General features: G+C 31.8%; 2 protein-coding genes across 3 annotated transcripts in view; both read left to right on the top strand.

Annotated features, from left to right (window-relative positions):
• The window catches only part of LOC132759856 (transcription termination factor 2-like), a 47,241-nt gene extending 36,456 nt beyond the window's left edge, over window positions 1–10,785 (top strand). For both annotated transcript variants that reach the window (XM_060751715.1, XM_060751716.1), the window contains exons 21-23: window positions 5,943–6,017; window positions 6,540–6,623; window positions 7,494–10,785. In XM_060751715.1, the coding sequence (XP_060607698.1) occupies window positions 5,943–6,017; window positions 6,540–6,623; window positions 7,494–7,554 (220 nt within the window). In that variant the 3' untranslated portion in view covers window positions 7,555–10,785. The remainder of the gene's footprint in view (window positions 1–5,942; window positions 6,018–6,539; window positions 6,624–7,493) is intronic.
• Window positions 10,786–12,857: 2,072 nt separating this feature from the next.
• LOC132759865 (protein mono-ADP-ribosyltransferase PARP14-like) lies at window positions 12,858–20,142 on the top strand. Its single transcript, XM_060751724.1, has 6 exons — window positions 12,858–13,004; window positions 17,586–17,700; window positions 17,961–18,188; window positions 18,721–18,942; window positions 19,630–19,681; window positions 19,799–20,142. The coding sequence occupies exons 2-6, from the start codon at window positions 17,626–17,628 to the stop codon at window positions 20,140–20,142; spliced, it is 921 nt and encodes a 306-aa protein (XP_060607707.1). The 5' UTR covers window positions 12,858–13,004; window positions 17,586–17,625.
• Window positions 20,143–20,801: the final 659 nt, after the last annotated feature.

Here is a 20,801-nt window from a genome sequence, read left to right as displayed (position 1 = left end):
TATAAATATAGTACCATGAACACATATAAACCTAGTGTTATGAACACATAAACATATTATCATCAACATGAACACATAAAAACATAGTATCATAAACATATACACAATGTTTCATTAACACATATACTTAGTATCTAAATACATACTGCTGCCCTTGAAACGCCCATTCTCAATAAAATAAAGCATTTGAGGTTGAAAAATATTAAAAATTTGATGTTGTCATTGTGTCATTTTTTATCGCTGAAGTAAAAGTTTATGGTATTATGCAAGTTTGCCAGAAATATTTTGAACAAGAAACTATGATATAACAGGATGGCATTTATTTCGGTAATAACACTGTATTGCTTCGGTAACGTAGATTTCAGATCTAATAATTTAACATATTGGCTGCATATTAACAACAAATGTCTGTACAATATATCAAAATCTGAAAATTCTCTATCTAGAGGGACTTTCTAACCCAGGAAAATTCAAGGAAGTTGGGGTACCTTGCTAATTTTCAGTTTAATTTCTTCAAAGTTAAAAATATTTCGTAGAAAGCAAAAATAGTCAATTTTGGAAATGATTATTTTATGTCTTTCATTCAAAGGATATATATCATATATAATATATGAGAGGTCGAATGCATACACAAATGTTTGTAGTAGCATTTTTTTTTTTCAAAGCATTCAACTTTTCAACTTTCTTAATATTTGGAAAATTTATTGCTACGCAGTTCTATATTCAACCCCATACAGAATGTCACGTATGTTTCATTTTATTCAAATGCAAGTAAAGGTTGAGAAAACAATTTTATTTTTTGTAAAATAAATTATATTTATGGATATTATTTTAACATTATTATATATAGAATGAAATACGGCCAGTAAGCTCTTTGCAGAAACGAATTAGTTGTTGCTGAGAACATCAATCTCTTGTAAAATATTTTTAACATTTCAGCTGGAACATCAACATATTATTAAATAGCTTTCCTTTGTAAAAACAATTTTGTATATTCTTACATCTAATACAAGGTAACCGTTAATAACAAGCATGATAATCCCAACTTTATCTTTAATTTTCAAAAATTGTTGAATTGTAAGTTGGAGTAACGTATGTTTCACACTCGCTTATTTATGAACTTGATCACTGAATTGAAACTTACATGTAAAATCGACTTTTTTATTTAGGAATCAAATGTACATCATTCTATTGTCATAAAAATGTGATTTTATGTTTTTATATATGCATGTGTAAACAATATAAAGGCTGTTTGATAAAAGTAACGTTGTTTCACTGTGGTTACTTAAACAAGTTAAACTCGACCAAAGTTATCAAAAATTTACTAAATAATGTCAAATAGAAGTTAATGTTGCTGTTATAACGTGCTTTCTGACTTCAATTTCCTTTTTGATAAACTTACTTTAAAAGTTGAATAACGTATGTTTCTGTAACGTATGTTTCATTTTTACATTGAAAGTGGGTTAATAAATGACGCAAGACCGTTTAACCCGCCATAATTTGTGGTTAATATATCAGAGTTACACACATGTTAATTAACCAGGTTTTCCGAAGGAAAAAACTGGTTATTAGATTGAGGTATGTCGGCGGGCGGGCGGACGGGCGGACGTAAACAATTTCTTCTGTGCGCAACTCCTCCTACATTTTTCAACGGATTTTGACCAAACTTTCACAGAAGCTTTGTCATCAAGTGACCTGGCGCATATTGTCGGGGTTTTGTGATTGGATAAAATTTGACCTAATTATGGCCCTTTGTTTTTTTTTCCTTATATAGAATATATAGTGAATAATTTCTTCTGTGCCCAACTGTTCCTACATTTATCAATGGATTTTGACCAAACTTTCACAGAGGCTTTGTCATCTAGTGGCCTGGTGCATAATGTCGGGGTTTTGTGATTGAATAATATTTGACCTAATTATGGCCCTTTGTTTTTTTTCCCAATATAGGATATATAGTGAACAATTTTCTGTGCGCAACTCCTCCTACATTTCTCAACGGAATTTGACCAAACTTTCACAGAGGCTTTGTCATCAAGTGCCTTAGGGCATATTGTCAGGGTTTTGTCATTGTATAATATTTGACCTAATTATGGCCCTTTGTTTTTTTTCCTTATACAGATTATATAGTGAACAATTTTTACTATGCGCAACTTCTTCTACATTTCTCAACAGATTTTGACCAAACTTTCACAAAGGCTTTGTCATCCAGTGCCCTGGTGCATATTGTCGGGGTTTTGTGATTGAATAATTTTTTATTTAATTATGGCCCTTTGTTTTTTTTTCCTTATACAGAATATAATTATAGTGAACACTTCCTCTGTGGCAATTCCTCCTACATTATTCATGTATTACATTGCACATAGTTACATTGTTTGTTGCTTGTATTTGTATTTCAAATACAACATATTTATCTACAATGGTGATAATTGAAAACCTGGTTTCATGGCATTGCCATGTTTCTTGTTTTCTTTCTTGTTTGGATTCTTCTTTGAATGGATTGGCTCTTAAATAATGGTAACGTATGTTTCTTTTTAAAATGCTGTTGAAAAAATTTGAATAAAAAATGAAAATCTCCGAAAATATAATGATATTTTAGAGGCTGCAAGCTTATTTTTACTTTTAATTATATATATGCTATATTATTAAGCATGCATCGATTCAATTATGTAATTTCGGTTCCACTTATTATTGTTTTAGGTTTGTCACTATTTATTTATATGCATTTGGCGACATTTGATCATCCATTATATCAATGAGATTTTAACAGTCAAATATAATTTTTACCAATAATCAAAGTTCATATACACACAGCAATGACTAATTGCACATGTTTCGTTTATTCTGGATATTATTTTCTAAAACACAATTTCAAAGTTGAAAATTCTAGGTGGCGACAGTAACGTATGTTACACTTTAGGGCATTAATGGTACTTGTAAAAGAAAAATAACAGATAGATATGTAAAACTGAGAGTGTCCCTATTAGACAAAGTGGCAGCCACCTTTCTAACGACATTTTGACCTCAAGAAAAACCTTTGTATAAGAGCTACCCAGTGGAACATGAAATGCTGTGTTTTATTGAGAATGAGCGGAAAGCCAATAAAAACACCTTATCTGTAACATTATTGTATTAACAATTATATAATGTTATAAACGTTAGGGGAAAGAAAGAGAAATGTTCTAGATTAAAACACATAGCAGAATAAGATGTAATTCCATGCTGAGAATTTTAACGTGATTTATTGTGAACTATCATGCTATGTTAGATAAATTATTCAGTTAATAACACAACTGGGCATAATTACTGCAGCAAAATTACAATTACATGTATCTAATTTGATGATTAGTGAGTTTCAGGAGGTTTTTTCCATCTAGTTTAGGAAATGATTTCAGCAGATATTGGAGGTGAAGTTCAATGTTGACTGGTTTTATTGTCAGTTTTATTACAAACAGAGGGCTCATACTTTCATGTGATACGAAGGCATTTAGATTTTTGTGGTTTTCAAGTTGGAATATTAACTTCTAAAATACACTAACATTACTCATCTGTCAATGTTACCAGTTCTCTAAATCACTTTTATTGTGTTTTACATGCAACATTATCATTAAAGTACAATCTCTAAAAGTATTTATATGGCAAACATTGAAATAAATTTTATCTAGAATAGAACGGGGAAAGTCATATTGGAGATGAATCAGGTACTTGATTGACTGTTATAGTCAAGATAATAGACAAATATGCTGTACATTTAGATTGTTTAATTGATATACCACTATTTAGATAGTGAAACTTAATTTACTACTAAATTATTGTATTGTATTGTTGAAAATTGAAAACTGGTTCAAATTTATAGCAGCTATTAATCTATACTATGTGATATGATCACTGAAATTAGCATAGTTACACTGGCCTACATCAATAACTAAATAACTTATAGCAGTTCAATGAACTGATAGATATCTACAAAGTTGACACATATTTTAAAACTAGATAATCAAATATAGGACTGTTGATGTTTTTGAATAAAATACGTAAAAATGCTGCAATCACCCACTAACATAGGTGTTGTTGAAGCCTAACAACCATTTCATGTAAATTTGATTCTTTGTTGTCATATATTGATCAATCAATGTAAAATGTTTTATTGGTAACTAGCAAGTTTTAACATAATATCTTTAATACATCAATATCTCTTTTAGCTATTTCTTGTCATAAAAAGTAAAACTTTTATTGTTACACTGGTGAGATTTATCAGACCAAAAAATCCTGCAGGACCCCTACAAAATGATAGTTAAGAGCTGTCATCGATTGAGACGATATCAATGCATCGTTGATATTTTTCTGTCGATCAATAATCCATACACGTTTTTAAAAATCGATAATTTTGATTAATTATTATAATGTCAATGAATTATGAAAATTCACCTTAAACATATACAAAAGTAGTAGGCCATGTGAAACACTAAACATAATGGACACATTTCATACAAGTAATGACAAAAAATGGTTAGGTAAAAATCATTCCAAGGACATTTATAAACAGGACACAACATACTATACAACAATATTATGAACATATATTTTACTAAAATCATTTAAACAAGTAATTCAAGAAATTTGAGTATATATCGATATATCGTGTATTGGTGATATTTATCATCTGATATCGATGTATCGTCAATATGCTTTGCTATGAATCAATGACAGCTCTATGATAGTTTGGTTGTTACCTTTTGGGACATACTGTGATACAGATAAAAGTAATGTAAGAAATGTAATACTTGTAAACAGGAATAGAGATTTACTTTCAAACATCTTGTTATATATTTTTGTTGGGATATCACAAAAAATAAATGTGTAAAAAACATAATTTTAGCTTGTAAAATCATGTTAGATTTAAACAGCCATGTACATTTTTACGTGCAGATTTCTCTTGAATCAATTTAAAACATATTCTGAGTCATTTAAAAAAACAAAAAAATGAATTATGATTTTCAATTTCAAATATGGCATTATTTTTTTTAATGAATAATTATACAAACAGAAAAAAAATCAAATTCACAGAAATGACCAGACGTTGAGCAAGTTAAAACTTGAATGTTTTTTTGTAGAATTTTTATTTTAAATATATAATTTATTAAATTAATGTTAGTAAGTTAATTAAATTCACATTTGAATATCAAGAGACAGCACTATTGGAACACTCACATTATTTTCCTGTTATTTAATGTGGTTTTTGACAAAATTTATAAGCAGGCTGTTTAGCAAATTAGCAACAACAAAAAAATATGCTAGTAGTTAGTAAGAAAATGCAATGCCTTCAGCATCCTCGGTAAAATTAATAAAAAAAAACAAACAAAAAATAAGTCTTTGCCTCCAAACATGAAATAGCTCTGTTGCAAAAATTCTCATTTTGTGTCGCATGTAGCTCGAAAAGTATTTGACCTAGAGTCATGAAACTTTACAGGAATGTTGCTCAGCATGTGAAGTTGTGCACCTGGGTTTCACTTGATGATTTTTTCTGTTTTGTAAGAGTTTCTGCCCTTGACTTAGTGAAAATTTTGCAATTTTCAATTAGTGTTGTATGAGCTCAAAATGTATTTAACATAGAGTCATGAAACTTAATAGGAATGTTGGATGTGGGTCAGCATGTGTAGTTGTGCACCTGGGATTTATCTAGTATTTCTAAATTTGCTGCCCTTGACTTGGTAAAATATTATTTTTCAACTTGTGGCACATGTAGCCCAAAAAATATTTGACCTAGAGTCATAAGATTGAAAAAACAGTGAAGAGTGGGGGCATCCGTGTCCTATGGACACATTTCTAGTATTTCTTTGTGTTGATTATTTATTATTGTTATTATTATTATTGTATGATATTTAATTGTTATTAATGCTGTTATATATTGTGATATATTATATATTAGACCTTATATTTTACAGGAACCCGGCTCTGGAGGACCAGGCCTGTGACAGAATCTATCGAGTAGGACAAAAGAAAAATGTCTACATTCACAGGTAAAATACATACACTTCATGTAACAATACAAATACAATACCATAGATCTGAAAATAGCTGTTGTAATTGTTATACCAAATCTGAAATAAATAAATATGTTTCAGTGAAATAACAAAACAAGGTGTGTTCTGTAGAGAATATAGGGCAATGTTTGGTTAATGTGATAAAGGCAATTAACTAGAAAATAAATATTCTCCCGCTGATACACATGCTGAATGTCAATATCTACAAAAAAATGGAGTTTTCTAAATTGAAATTAGCTAATTGTAATAGAGTAAGAGTTTTAGATTGTCTCTGTAATTATATAAAGCTATTATTCTGTTGTTTATCTGGTGATATACAACAATATCTAACTATACGGTCATTATCACAGCTGGGACAGTTACTGTTACCATAGTAACACACAATTTAACACTACACGAGTAAAGTCACTTTACAAAAATAATGTGTTCATCTGTTGCTAAGATTTTTATGTGTTTATCTATCTATTTGAAGATTTTTATATGTTTATCTATTTAAAGATTTTTATGTAAAGAAACTGTGGAAGAAAAGATACAGCAATTACAGAAAAGGAAAACAGATTTAGCTAAAAGTGTTCTTACTGGGTATACATAACTTACTTTTCTTAAACTTGATTTTTGTGTTGCCTGCGTCATATGTCTGTTATATTTCTGTCTCTCTTAAGATTTATCGATACTACTCAGAAACTACTGGTGCAATTTCATCCAAACTTTACAGGAATGATTAGTAACAAAGGATTTTTGTGACGCCTGCTACACAATAGCTGATACATGCTACAAAGTAGCCACGACTTATAAAGATCACAATTGGATACTCTGTCTGTCTGTCCGTCTGTCACATTTAGGAATTAGGATTCTTTCCTGTAAGGAAGCTATTTAGACACTTACAACAGATTGATGATTCTACTCAGTTGCTAGTTTGTGTCTGATATAAAACAGGCAGGGATACCTGAGGTCTTCCTCTACCAGTAAAGCCAGAAAGTCACTATAACACCTAAAAGCAGCACGCCTCCAGATTCATGCTAATTTTCATTAAAATTTTGAAAATGCATTTGCATGTGTAATATTGTGAAGTCCCCAAAAGGAAGGAAGTCACAATCATCAATGGCACTTACAAACGAAATAAATTACCAAAAAGTGGTCAAAATATTCATAAAAAGTCTTTACTGCGTTGATTACGCAGTAGACATATAGTTATAAATACTGCAAAAATCAGTCATTAATCGCAAATTATATGTAAAATATTACTTGCATCTTTTTATTTTTCCTTACATCTGAGTACATTTTTCTCAATATTGATTTTATTGAAATATTTGACTCATCTAGAGGCATGTGGCTTTAACAGTGTCACTGTGACTTTAATACCCAACAAAACAAACACTTTCCTTTAACAAACATATATACATAAACCAGTTTATCATTTACCCTATACATATCTATTGGTGTTGTTTTCAGGGGAGCAATGAACAAGAACAAACTTACATTAGCAGATCTGAGGATGTTATTTGGAGTTTGATTCAACAACAAATCAACTGTATTGGATAACCACAGAGTGAAATTATCTTCTCTTATATTGACAATATAAAAATGAAATTAGACCAGCGTTTATTCAGTCCTAATTTGAGCTGCATCATGACAAAACCAACATAATGCATTTGCGACCAGCATGGATCCAGACCAGACTGCGCATCCGTGCAGTCTGATCAGGATCCATGCTGTTCGCTATCAGTTTCTCTACTTGTTATAGAGTTTGTAAGCGAACAGCATGGATCCTGATCAGACTGTGCGGATGCGCAGTCTGGTCTGGATCCATGCTGGTGGCAAACGCACTATGTTGGTTTTGTCATGGCACGGCTCATATAATATATACATGTCTTGTTGTAAACTATGTTGTGATGTGTTTTTGATATATCAGTGAACTTTCCATACTCATTGTAAAAGATTATTGCAATTGATTTCAAACCATGAATTTGAAGAAATCAATAAATATTTAATGTTATTGTTAAAGGAGCGCGCTTCCAGATTCATGCTAATTTTCATTAAAATTTTGAAAATATATTTAAAAAATAAAATATTGTGTAGTGAACATAAAAATAATTTGCACATTGCAAATGGCACTTACAACCAATGTAAATTACCAAAAAAAATTAGTCAAAATGTGCAAAAATAGCCCTTTTGCAGTAGAAATATGGTGAAAAATATGGAAATTTTTTACTTTTATCTTGAATCTTTTTACTTTTCTTTAAAGCTCAGTTCATTTTTCTTGAGTTTGTTTTTCTTGAAATATTTTGGCTCGTCTGGAGGCATGCACCTTTAATAGAGATCTAGATTACATATGTCATATGTTACTATGATGTTGATAACAAAAATGTGATTTTAATCAACATAAATAGAAGATATTCAATGAGTGTAGGTTTAATACTAAATGTATTGAACAAGTTGAATAAAATCATATTATGTGAGCCTCTGGCGAGCATAATATTGTTTAATTCGAGTTCAATAAATTTAGTATTGAATTGACACGAAGATAATATTCTATTTATCACATATATAAGATAAGAACGGTAAACTGTTAAAAAGAGTCATTTTTCATTGACATGCTTATAGTATAATGCTAACATTAGCGCGCTTTATTTAACGCTATGTTTATATATAGCGCAAATGACGTCACATCAAAATGTTATTACACTATAGTCTAATATCGTTTTTATTACATGGCTTTATTACACTCCCGCGCACCGTTTATGTGATAATGTATTGTATCATCTATTGTATCATGTAATGTTTAATATTTAAACATAGATGTGATATTGGTGACACTTTCTTGATACCAATCTTAAAGATATCATTTTGATTGATAGAGTTGTTAACAACTATTTCATGTTATTGTATAATCATTGTATGCCAGTATTTGTTGAACAACACATGTGTACAGTAACAAGTCATTAGTTATATAGTTCAAGATTTTGTAATGAAGTTTGCAACTTTATTTTAACAATGTTGAAGTATGTGTTTGTACCCAGGCTGAGTGAATCACTTTGATCTTATAAGTTGTTAGTTTAAATCCCACAATGGACATTATACTATTTAGGAAGCATTCTTTTAATGCACTGCCTATACTTTGAAGGGTTTTTAGAAACACTACAATAACTGTCAACTGCATTGAAACTAAGGGTATTAGGCTCAAACCCGAGTAGGGCCAACTTATTTTCTTTATTTTTTCAGCCTATAGATTTCAATTAAGGGACATTTTTAATGAGGCAATGTTAGCAAGAAAATTTTAAACCAAGCGTTTAAAATGTGTGTTACTGTATTATACAGGTTTCAAACATTATGACTAGAAACAATCATTTAGCTTATGTGGTTTGTTGACTTAGCTTTATTTTGTTTTTCTTAAAGGGAATGGAAATATTTTTTGACACTAGTGTATCATTTGATTTAGGTCTCACTCTGGTATAATAACTTTTGTGCAAAATTTCATATCATAGTTTTCACAGAATAATTACAATGTATTCATATTGTGCAAAATGTCCAAAACATGAAAGCATTGCATCACTTTTACCCAATCAGGACCAGGTTAAAAATTGTGCAAAATATCAATTTTAACTCTGAGTATATTATAATGTTTGAAGGTTTTCCAATTTTTAAGTGAATCTCTTTATCTATGCAAGAATTTCGAATTTCATATTTTTATATGCCTGAAAGAATTTCGGGCATATTATGTTATACCCCCTGGCGTCCGTCTGTTAGCAATTTGGTTTCTGGAGCATAACTTAAGTTCCATTTGGCCCACAGAGTTCAAACTTCATAGGATGTTTGTCCATTTTGGGTAGAAGACCCCTATTGATTTTGGGGTCACTATTACCTTAAAACTGAAAACAGTTTCCGGAGCATAGCTTAAGTTCCATTTGGCCAACAGTGTTCAAACTTCATAGGATGATTGTCCATATTGAGTAGAACACCCCTATTGATTTTGGGGTCACAAGGTCAAAGGTCAAGGTCACTACTTTAAAGCTGAAAACAATTGCCGGAGCATAACTTAAGTTCCATTTGGCCCACAGTTTTCAAACTTCATAGGATGATTGTCCATATTGGGTAGAACACCTCTATTGATTTTGGAGTCAAAGGTCAAGGTCACTGTTACCTTAAAACTGAAAACAGTTTCCAGAGCATAACTTATGTTCCATTTGGCCCACAATATTCAAACTTCATAGGAGGATTGCTATTTGAAGGAGGTAATACTTTATTTAATTCCCATGTCTTAAAATTACTTCATCCTTACTAAAAAAAATTACACACTTTCGGGCATATAATTCTCTGCCTAGCGGTGCTCTTGTTAGCTTTTGTTACAACATTGAATAGGAATAACATGTTTTATAAGGATGATATTAAAGATTATTTTAAAGTTTTCTTATTTCTGAAAAAGGGCTCATGTAATGTTTTATTTTTATATTCAAAATAGTGTTCATAAGTCAAAAACCGCACGGCAAATTTTGTTTTGCATGCAGGTGTCCAATAAGAAATGCAGCACAACAATGTTGACACGTTAGCCCATGCCTGATATAATAAACCACATAAAATAACAATGTTGATGTCAGTGTTGATATGGCTTATGCAAAAATTATGTTGTCTATTTGTCTACATGTGTATATGTTTGGTGAAATTTTTATATCATTATTTATATATTTATATCATGTATATATCTAGTGAAATAAACGGTGTTGTTTGTACAGCACAACAAACTACATGTATAACTTATTTCATGTATGGTATTGTTTGAAGGGAGTGTAGATGAATTACTACTGGTGAAGTGTACACCAAGCGTCTCACCATCCTCATATTGTGTGCTCCCCTGCTCCTACAACCCACCAATCTCTGCTTGTTAAAAAGGGGAAAAAAGTCTGACTTGAATGATCAAACATTTGATATATCTGTTTATAATAACAGTAATCTCTTAAAGAAAACAAGGAGTGCATACTTTCTGTGGCCACATGATGACAAAACATCTTGCATTCAGGTTGCAAACCCTTGCTGAATCCAACTTCTATAGTATTGAATCCATTTTATACTTTCATAAAACAGTGAGCAACTATCGATGCTTAGCAAAAGTCGAGTTGTATAAAAAGATTTGAATTTGACAGAATACAGTTCAGTAAGTGCATCATTCCTGGGAAGATTGTCAATCAGTTTACCAGTACTTGTTGCCTTCACTTTCGCATGGATAACTTCTGCACATGCTAGAGCTGAGGTACAATGCGAATGACCGTTGAAAGGATTTCATGATCAATCACAACGTAAATGACCTGAACCGACCGGGAATCGAACCTGGGCCGTCTGTTTCACAGTCCAACGCTGACCGTATAGCTTTGGCTGTGCGCTAAATGCTCCATGGAGAGAAAGCCCATCCTGGTTTCAGTTAAATGATTTGGAGATGCGACTGTATAGCTTTGTGCTCTCCATAGGAGTGAATACACACCCTTGTTTCAGTTAGCTGTGGATGTGCGTTAAATGCTCCATGGGAGAAATTACACACGCTGATTGTCAGTTAAATGTACGAGAGAAGTTACTGTCAGTTTGATTAACTAATTTTAGATATCATCTAATACTAGTTTTTAGCAGTTTTGTGGAGCTGAATAGTTTGCGGTGTAGCGGATGTTACAAAACTAGATTTGTTAAGTTAGAAGTGAAGTGATCGGACCATGGGTTATAATCAGAATAAGTACTTAAGTTATTACATAAACACACAATTAGAATTTATTTTCGATGACTGGATTTACTTCAGATTAAGAGAGTTTATTTTCTAAGATAATGTCCCTGACATTTGAATCTGATGACAACTTGACAGTTTAAATGAAAATATTATCACCCATTAAACGCTCTATATCAATTTACCTCATAGATAATCTACATGATAAAGTTTAAAAACTGTCACTGATCTACATGTAGAGATAAATAACATACAATACATAACTGTTATATAATTGTATTAAATATGTATATTATCATAATAACCATCATAATATGTGTCGTAGTAATTATAAGGTCAATGATAAAACAAAAGTACTACCCATTAGACGACGTTTCATGTTATGATCGTATTACTAGTAGATTAAATTTAAACATGATTAAATATATTTACGTGTAGTTTGCATTTGATAAAAAAAGAAGAAAATGAGTTAAAGTGACATTATGCTCATTATTTTTCGCTGTCATTGTGAGTTGTATTAGTTATAATTTTAATAAATATTTTAATAATTGACAAATAATTGATAATGAAACATGTTTATGATACAATATAAAACAACCCATGTTATGAAAAGACTGCCCCTCCCTTTGAACGTTACGTATACATTCTGAACTATAATTATACGAGTATAACTGTCCGTTTGTCATGTGTGTTATTCTTTGTAAGTAAATCATAAAATGTCAAAATGCAAAGTTACTTTTATTTTCATATTTACACCTAGATAGGCATAATGTCACTTTCATTTATTTCTATTAGGACTATACTGATATACAAAAGGTATATGGGAGGGAAGAAATGAACATCAGGTTCAACGTACCGGTAACAGGAGAAAGCTAGTACCAACTGACGTCAAAATACCGGTATAAGTCATAACTTACCTTTTCAAAATTGGGAAGCAGGCCACGTGAAAGGTCCCTGCGATGGAGTCACTTAATAATAAAAAAATTGCCGACCTCGCCGTCATTTTTAGCAGCCTCAACAACTACAGAGTTAAAAATGACATTTACATTGTCATAGCAATAGTTTCAGAAGCTAGCTTGTTTAACAATGAAATGAAAGCTGTTGCACTATACACATGAGAAGATCAACATTGACATATACATGTATATATGATGATATAAGATATACTAGGTTATCACATGACTGGTTTTAAACTTCCCTGTGAAAATACCATAATCCCTACAGTACGATTTATTGCAAAGTCGGATGTATATATTGAGGTATATATTCTACTTTTGTACATATATAATTAACAACAACAACAAAAAAGAAATAGCGAGCATGGCGTTCAATTTATATAGAAAATGTGTTGAATGTTTCGAATATATGATTTACTAAGTTTAAACACTCCACATTTAAACATGTGACAAAAGACGACACCTAATTAAAAATATAATGTATTTATAATCGCTATTTTAAATTCTTTTCCACTAATACGTGTCTCGCTAAACTCATTAAAGATGTATAAGTATCGACCGGTCCTGGCGTTTTCTGGAATTCCCTTTCACCATTTATGATGCAATTGTCACGGGGAAACCTGTTGCTATATATAGAAACAAGTAATACATTGACATAAAAAGGATATTTCTCGTGTGAGTATATTTTTTCAGCATTTCCATAGAAGGATGTGAAGACTTGATTATTAGATAACTTAGATAACTATATTATAGAAGGTGTACTTATAAAACTCCACAATTCTATAACGGAGAATAATATTGAGCATATTTCCCGAAAACGAAGTCACTTTACACGTACAACAGGTATTTCAACAATTCAACATAAAATTTAATTTATTGCAAAATAAATGTTTTTATGGTCACTTTCATATCAACATTGTATTATATGTTTTTCCGTCATTTATTATTAAATGGCCATTTCAATTTCAAAGTGTAGTTGTTATTCTTGAAAATTATCAAACAGAGAAAACTTCTTCAGGCAAAGATGCAACAAATTGAAATGTTGACATAAATAACATTATAGATTATATGAGCCGCGTCACGACAAAACCAACATAGTGCGTTGGCGACCAGCATGGAACCAGACCAGCCTGCGCATCCGGGCAGTCTGATCAGGATCCATGCTGTTCGCTTACCAACACTATCACACGTAGAGAAACTGATAGCGAACAGCATGGATCCTGATCAGACCATCCGCGCAGGCTTCCGCGCAGGCTGGTCTGGATCCATGCTGGTCGCAAACCCATTATGTTGGTTTTGTCGTGACACGGCTCATATATAAAAATGTTGTTTAGTTTATTCTCAATATTTTTATTTAGGTAATATTCATAATATGATATGTACATAGACATGTTATAATTTAGATAGATTTATATCTCTTCAGTAAAATTGAAATTTCATTGATTAAATCAAACATTTTCTAGATAATCAAACTTGTGAAAAGGTGTAACCACATTGACAGACCTCGACATTAGCGGTGGTCCGTTGATTTTGGCAAGGACCACCTAATTTTAAAATGCACTGGTCCGTCGGACCACTTGAATTTTCTGGTTTGTGCAAGGCTCATTTGGGAGAATGGCGATTTGGTCAAAACATGTTATATACATTTTGTTTAAAACCATTTGTCCTATGAACATGTATATGGTTCATTAATAGATTAATCTGATTAGAAGGTCTTAAATCATCAATAACTTTCATTTTAAATCGCTTAAATTTTGTCTTTGCAAGTTAAAAGAGTTAAGAATTTGTGATAATTAAGCTAGGTACAAATTGCATTCAAATAATGCTAGTAATGATGCATCGTCGGATTACCACGGTGGAACCTTTAACATTTATGTTATGTTACATGTTAATCACACGTGGGTATCCGACGATGGTAATTATGATATTGTATGGGATACCGTATGAACTTTAAATTTCATACAAGTTTTACAAGTTTACCCATGTTGCAAAACATATACATATATACAAATATGGCGTCAAGGTACATGCATCACAAGTACGAGTATCAAATTTATAAATATTTTAAGTGAACAAACAAGGGTACAACAATTTTTCTCATGGATTTGAAATACACCTACAAGCACTTTCCAAAATAGCAGACCACAGTAGATAACCGGTTGTGTATCTCACTGTATAAATCGTATGTAAAATGATCTGACATACGGTAGGTTTTAGTTAATTGTGCCAAAAATATGTTTAAGTATATACTGTAATGAAGCTAAGATCCAAAGCTTTTCATTGGTGTAATAAATTTTAAAATCGGATTAATTTGATTGTCGAATATACATGAATAATGGCAGCAAACTAAAGGAACTGGAAAAAATACATCTAGTAATTCTTTGCTTAAGTTATCTTCATTTTAACTGTTTAACGATAAGAGATCCATTTCTTTCAGAGTTAAAATTACTTTTTTTTTAAATTAAAGGTTAAAAATACTCATTGTAAAAATTAAATATCAACCAACAAGCAACAGGGCGGTAAAAATACTGTATTCATAATAAATCTGTGAGAAAAATAAGCTAAACTATAGTTATATATAAAGTTGTTTTTATTTTTTATCATTTACATATTAATTTATTAGTTTTTATTAAAAATGTTAATCTATAAAAGATACATGTAATTATCATGATTATAAGACATACCACGTATGATATCATAATGAATAATTGAATATCAGTAAGAAAAAAACCCAGACACAAATGGTTTCACTATTCCCTAACTTGAGTTGAGGGAGAAAAGTTAACTCGAATAAGAGCCCTGTTGTGTATTTTTGAATGAGCTATGAAAAAAAAAATAACTTCACGACAGAATACTTACTAACTTGCTGTCCTTAATTTTTTAGATAAAAATATTATATCTAAAATGTCTGTTTTCTTTAAAGGTTAATAATACATCTTTGTCATCAATTTTAAGCATACTTTTTTAAACTGATATAATAATAATAATAATTGACCACTTGACTTCTGGAAGGACCACCTTAATTTCAAATCTAGTGGTCCGGCTTACCACCTGATAAAAAAGATAGTGTCGAGGCCTGATTGAGTAGTCGTATTTATCATGACAATTATTTCTATTCATGTACACACCTGGAAATAAGTTGAGCACACCCCGGGTATTTCAAATATGATGTGATTGAAAACAATGTCAAGAGATGACATTATTAAAATTTTGGCTACAAAATGTCATACATAAGATTTCACAACACCATTTTTTGACATCTAGACAGAACTTTGTTACTTTGAGTACAAAAAAGATTTGATATGGAATTTTTGGACGCTGAACATAAAGAGCACTATAGGAAATTGATATGGATTTTTTTGTATTCGAAAAATGAAACGAGGCTAGATGGAGTTTAATTACAGCGATTTTATATGTTGTTTTTTTTCAACTGAAAGAGTGATAAAATTGTATCCAATAATGCCTTAAATTGGGAGATCACATGCTGCAAACGCCGGAAGTTCACATTTTACATTTTATTTAATGTGAATTTAAATAGATTTATCATAAATTATGAGTATCTTGACCTGCAGACATTTTCAAAAAAGATCTTACGATCTTCATTTTTTTTTAAAAAGTCAAGGTTTGAATTACCTTAAAATTTCAATTAAAACCACCACATGTGGATTTTATTAAGGATAAACCTTTAAAACTTAGTAAACACAATGTTTAGCCTCAAAATCTTAAGCTATTTTCACCAACTTCCGCCATCTTGGGCGCCATCTTGTTTTCTCGGACTTTGTTCATGGGCAACATGGTGAAATCCACCAGTCATCATTTCTACATCATTTCATCTACTTAAACACTAAAAACATTTTCTATGCTAGTCAAATCGAGCCGGACTTGTAAGGCATTATTCTAACTGTTTAATGATATAACTTAAATAAATCGGATTCAATTTGAAAGAGTAAAGTTCAGGAATAATTCATTATTGTAAAAAAAAATATTCTCTAATATTGACATAAAGCGCACTTCAAAAATTATTATATTTTAAGGGACCTAAATGATCGTGCAATACTAAATTTTGGGTGTAGACTTATTATTGCGTTTGTTTTATCGTCATACAGATAAAGTGATAAATTTCCTTGATTTAATCTCTTGCTGAAAAAGTTAAACATCTTGATTACAATAGAGATACCTGACTATGTTTTGTTTTTCAAATGGTAAATAACTTTTAAATTATTTAAAGCAGTGTTCTTACATAAAATACTTATAATAATATTATTTCAGCTTTTCTAAAGGTTAAATATACCCGATAGGGCCCTTCAGTTTCTAAGCGTAGGTTGTTCTGTATGGTGGCTGATTTGGTACACTGCGCGTTGCGTTGTCGATAGCGACAACGCTTCCTATATCGTTATCGCCTTTTCGTCCTGTCTCTAGCGAGGCACGCCAAACGGCGCATTGTCGCGCGACGCGTTGTTGCGATGTCGCCGTGTTGCTTGGCTTATAAGCCAATCCTTCGATTTGAACCGAGCGACAATGTGACCCCGCGACAACACGCCGCACGACGACGCTCCATTAGCGTCAATCGTTAGCGACAGGACGACAAGACGAAAGTCCGGCAACGCGCCGTATGGTGCTTTGTCCTGTGGTCGATCTTATCCGAAGTTTGACGGAAAGGGCCGAGAAGATGCGATTGGCAAAGCACACCGGCTAGCAATTTTCTTGAATATTGATATTCGCAATGTTTGAAGTAAAGTCACGGGTGTATGGTGCACACATGTACGCAGTGATGTCTGATTTACTTTGCATGCGTGGTATATGGTACATTTATGTTAGGGGGTCATTTGTATATTGGTCTTTTTCGAAATTCCACGATTAGATACATAATCTTAATATTTTCAGACACATCAACTAGAGCAAAACAATAAAGAAATATAGAAACATGCGTAAAAAGGTGCCTCTCGGAAGGTTAGAAATAAATGCATGTGTGCTTAAAGGAGATCTAAAATTAGAGAAGGTAAAAACAGTTCTGTTTGATTTATAATAGATAAACGAAGTTCTGTTTAAATAACTTGTTGGCAACAACACATAAAACATCTTTTGATCTAAAGGATAATAATTGCTATAACAACAGTAATAATACATAAAGGTCGTTCTGTTACAAGTGACTTTCCTCAAGCTGATTTACAATACATAGCGAGCATATTATCTCATGTATTTTAGTCAAATTTATGCCATGCCGCTAATTATTACATAAGAGACACTTTTATATTTCAGTCTGATATTATAGTATGCGCTGCAAGTCCTGACCTTAACCTTTCAAAAGGAAGAGTGGCACGTGACTTAATGAGAGCTGCAGGGAGTCAGGTTCAGCAAGATTGTAACGATGATTATCCTGATGGTATACAACATAATGATATAGCCGTTGTGAACGCGGGACAACTTCCATGTCAACAACTTGTCTTTGTTGCTCTTCAACCATGGGGAAAGGGAAATCCTTTACAGGTGAGTATAATATGAATAAATCTTTATACGGGGAAGTCAATGGCCGGGTCCGCGAAGCGGGCCCGGACTTTGGCTTGCCCGGCTATAGAGTACACGTGTACATTTAAAGGAAATCAAATAAAAAGCAATTAAGGAATATAAAGAATTCTATACCTATCAATTTTCAGTGTCTGTTCTATTCGGGCGCCGCCATTTTCAATTCAACTCAATGATGATAGGCGGGCTATTCTGATAACAGAACAGTCGCAACTTTCCGGAAGAATAATAATCTTCGAGTGTTCCGAGTGAAAACGGAAGTGGTGTATGAATTACCGAATGACTCCTTTAATACGGAAAAATGAACGATTTTTAACCGACTTCGCCGTTCATTGGTTTTGCCTATTTTCATATTAAATTGTTAACAGATTTCAATGACTGATTCTTTCCTGTCGGCATCGTCTCTTAAGATAACAATTTCCGTTACCAATCTGAAAACTATAATATTGTACACCTATAAATGCGATCTGAGTGACTGAATATAAATGTATTGAAGGATCTGGAGACGATTATTGAGAAGTGTTTACAGTTGGCTTGTGATAGAGGATATAGTTCGATAGCGTTCCCTGCACTAGGTACTGGGTTGTTGAAATATCCCGCCGTTAATGTGGCACAAACCACATTCCAATGCATTGAAGACTTTAGTAATCGAAACACATCTACATCTTTGAAGTTTGTAAACATTATAATATACTATAAGGATCATCGTACATATTCAGTAAGTCTTTCACATCATTTACAACATTACATAATTATGTTTGACTTACATATACTAGTACCTAAAACTTTATTTCTTAACATTTGCTTAAAGATATACTATGCTCATCTTTGGGTAAAATACTTTTATTCCAAAAAAATTATTGAATTCTACTTAATTGTTCCTGAATATGTCTAATTTGAATAAGTGAATGTATAAACTATGTTTGGAAAGTTGCACGCCCTATTATTTGTCAAATTCATTTGGTCTATTCATTTAAAAAAGGCCAGTTTTTTTTAAATCATATTGTGATTACCTGTAGTGTGAAGACTTTAAACATAACATATTTTCTATGTGTATATTCAAAAGATGTTTATTTAACATTTCAATAGGGACTGCATAGTAATTATCAGTTTTTCAAATATCAAATTTGAGCATGATATATCTTTAACGGAACCACATCTCGTATTCATATCTTTATTTTCAGTTTAACTTGTTCACTTTCCCCAACAAAAATCTAAAAAAAACTAGTTGAAAGTCTTTGTATTGAATGGTGCTTTTAGACCATTTTATTTGTTTTATACAATTTGTCAACGAAATTATTCCATAATATAACTATAATTTTCATTAAGATTGTCTTTATTGTATTTTAAACTACTGGTAAATAATTCATTTTGTTTAAAGTGTCTCATGTATACATTATTTTAGTGTTTCGAGAGAGAAGCTAAATCAAGAGCCCCCGACAGGAGAAGAGCAAGACGTAAGTTCATTTTGGCAGTTTTGTATTTTGCTCGTAAGTTAAGTATTGTGAATACTTGCCTCCTTTTCATTGGATATTGAAGATATATAACAAAGTAATTCCAGTGTTTACTTTCAGTATTTTCGGTACCAAGAACATTGGAATGCGACAACAACAGTGATGCACCTAGCTACTGGTCACAAAGATCTAATTCAAGAGGTTCTCTTCGTGTTTACTTTGGACAAAAAAACCTTAAAAATTTGACTTTCCCAAACATTTGGCTTACGGGGTTTAAGCCCAATTTGTGGGGCAGGGTTTCTGAGGGAGAAAAGGTCTATGAAAATTCCCAGTCAGAAAAAAGGGTTGCCCAAAATGTTGAAAAGAAAAAAGAAAAAAAATACATCTGTATAAAAAATTACGCTAGGAAAAAAACAAGTGTTGCAAAGGGAAAACAAAAGGAAATAAAACGAGCACCCGCTTGAAGTGTTAAGAACTTTGCAGGATGGGGGGAAAGAACCCTAAAAAAGCCCGTAAAATGAAACAAAAATAATGTTTCCCAGTTTTAAACCCAGTGGGAATATATGCAAAAGATATTAAAAAAACTATTTGTTTCCCCGGAAACCCAAAAATGGAAAATGTTAAATTCCCCTTTATTAAGAATGGATTGAGAGTGGGCAATGCAACATCAATGTTTGGTAGAGGTATTTATACTGCTGAAAGTTCAACTAAAGCAGACCAATATGCTGGTATGTCTTCGTTTTCTCCCTCCAAATTATAATGACTTATAATTTTTCTAAGCTTTTCCCGTACTAAAATTGATATTAAATCCCCCAGCCCTTTCAGCACTTTTATTTTAAATTTTAAAATAATGCTTAAAAAATTTTTCTTTAAAACTTTAAATAATTAAAAAAAAGTAATTTTCAATTTTAAATTTTTTTCCAAGTTTCCCAAAAAAAAAACGAAAAAAATAAAAGGAGAAAAAAAAAAGGGTTTCTTTTTTCTTTGTTTGTCTGGGGAAATTTAAAAACCCTACCCAAAAGCTGCGGGGAAAAGTTTGCGGGGATCCCCCGTCCACAGAGTGCCCAAAAAAAGGGCTGTTTTTTTGCGGGGGTAAAACCCATAGGGGGTGATTCAATGGGTT

Source organism: Ruditapes philippinarum, unplaced genomic scaffold (assembly GCF_026571515.1).
Source record: "Ruditapes philippinarum isolate M1 unplaced genomic scaffold, ASM2657151v2 ctg350_1_1_1_1, whole genome shotgun sequence".
Classification (NCBI taxonomy): domain Eukaryota; kingdom Metazoa; phylum Mollusca; class Bivalvia; order Venerida; family Veneridae; genus Ruditapes; species Ruditapes philippinarum.
Note: the sequence above shows the minus strand (reverse complement) of the source record. Positions and strands in the feature narration are given on the sequence as shown.

What these genes read in the sequence shown, in the direction of transcription:
- LOC132759865 (XM_060751724.1), top strand. Translation starts at nt 17,626, where the DNA reads ATGCGTAAAAAGGTGCCTCTCGGAAGGTTAGAAATAAATGCATGTGTG. An exon ending in GAAAGGGAAATCCTTTACAG is followed by an intron (nt 18,189 to 18,720) that starts GTGAGTATAATA and finishes AATGTATTGAAG; the next exon opens with GATCTGGAGACGATTATTGA. An exon ending in CGACAGGAGAAGAGCAAGAC is followed by an intron (nt 19,682 to 19,798) that starts GTAAGTTCATTT and finishes GTTTACTTTCAG; the next exon opens with TATTTTCGGTACCAAGAACA.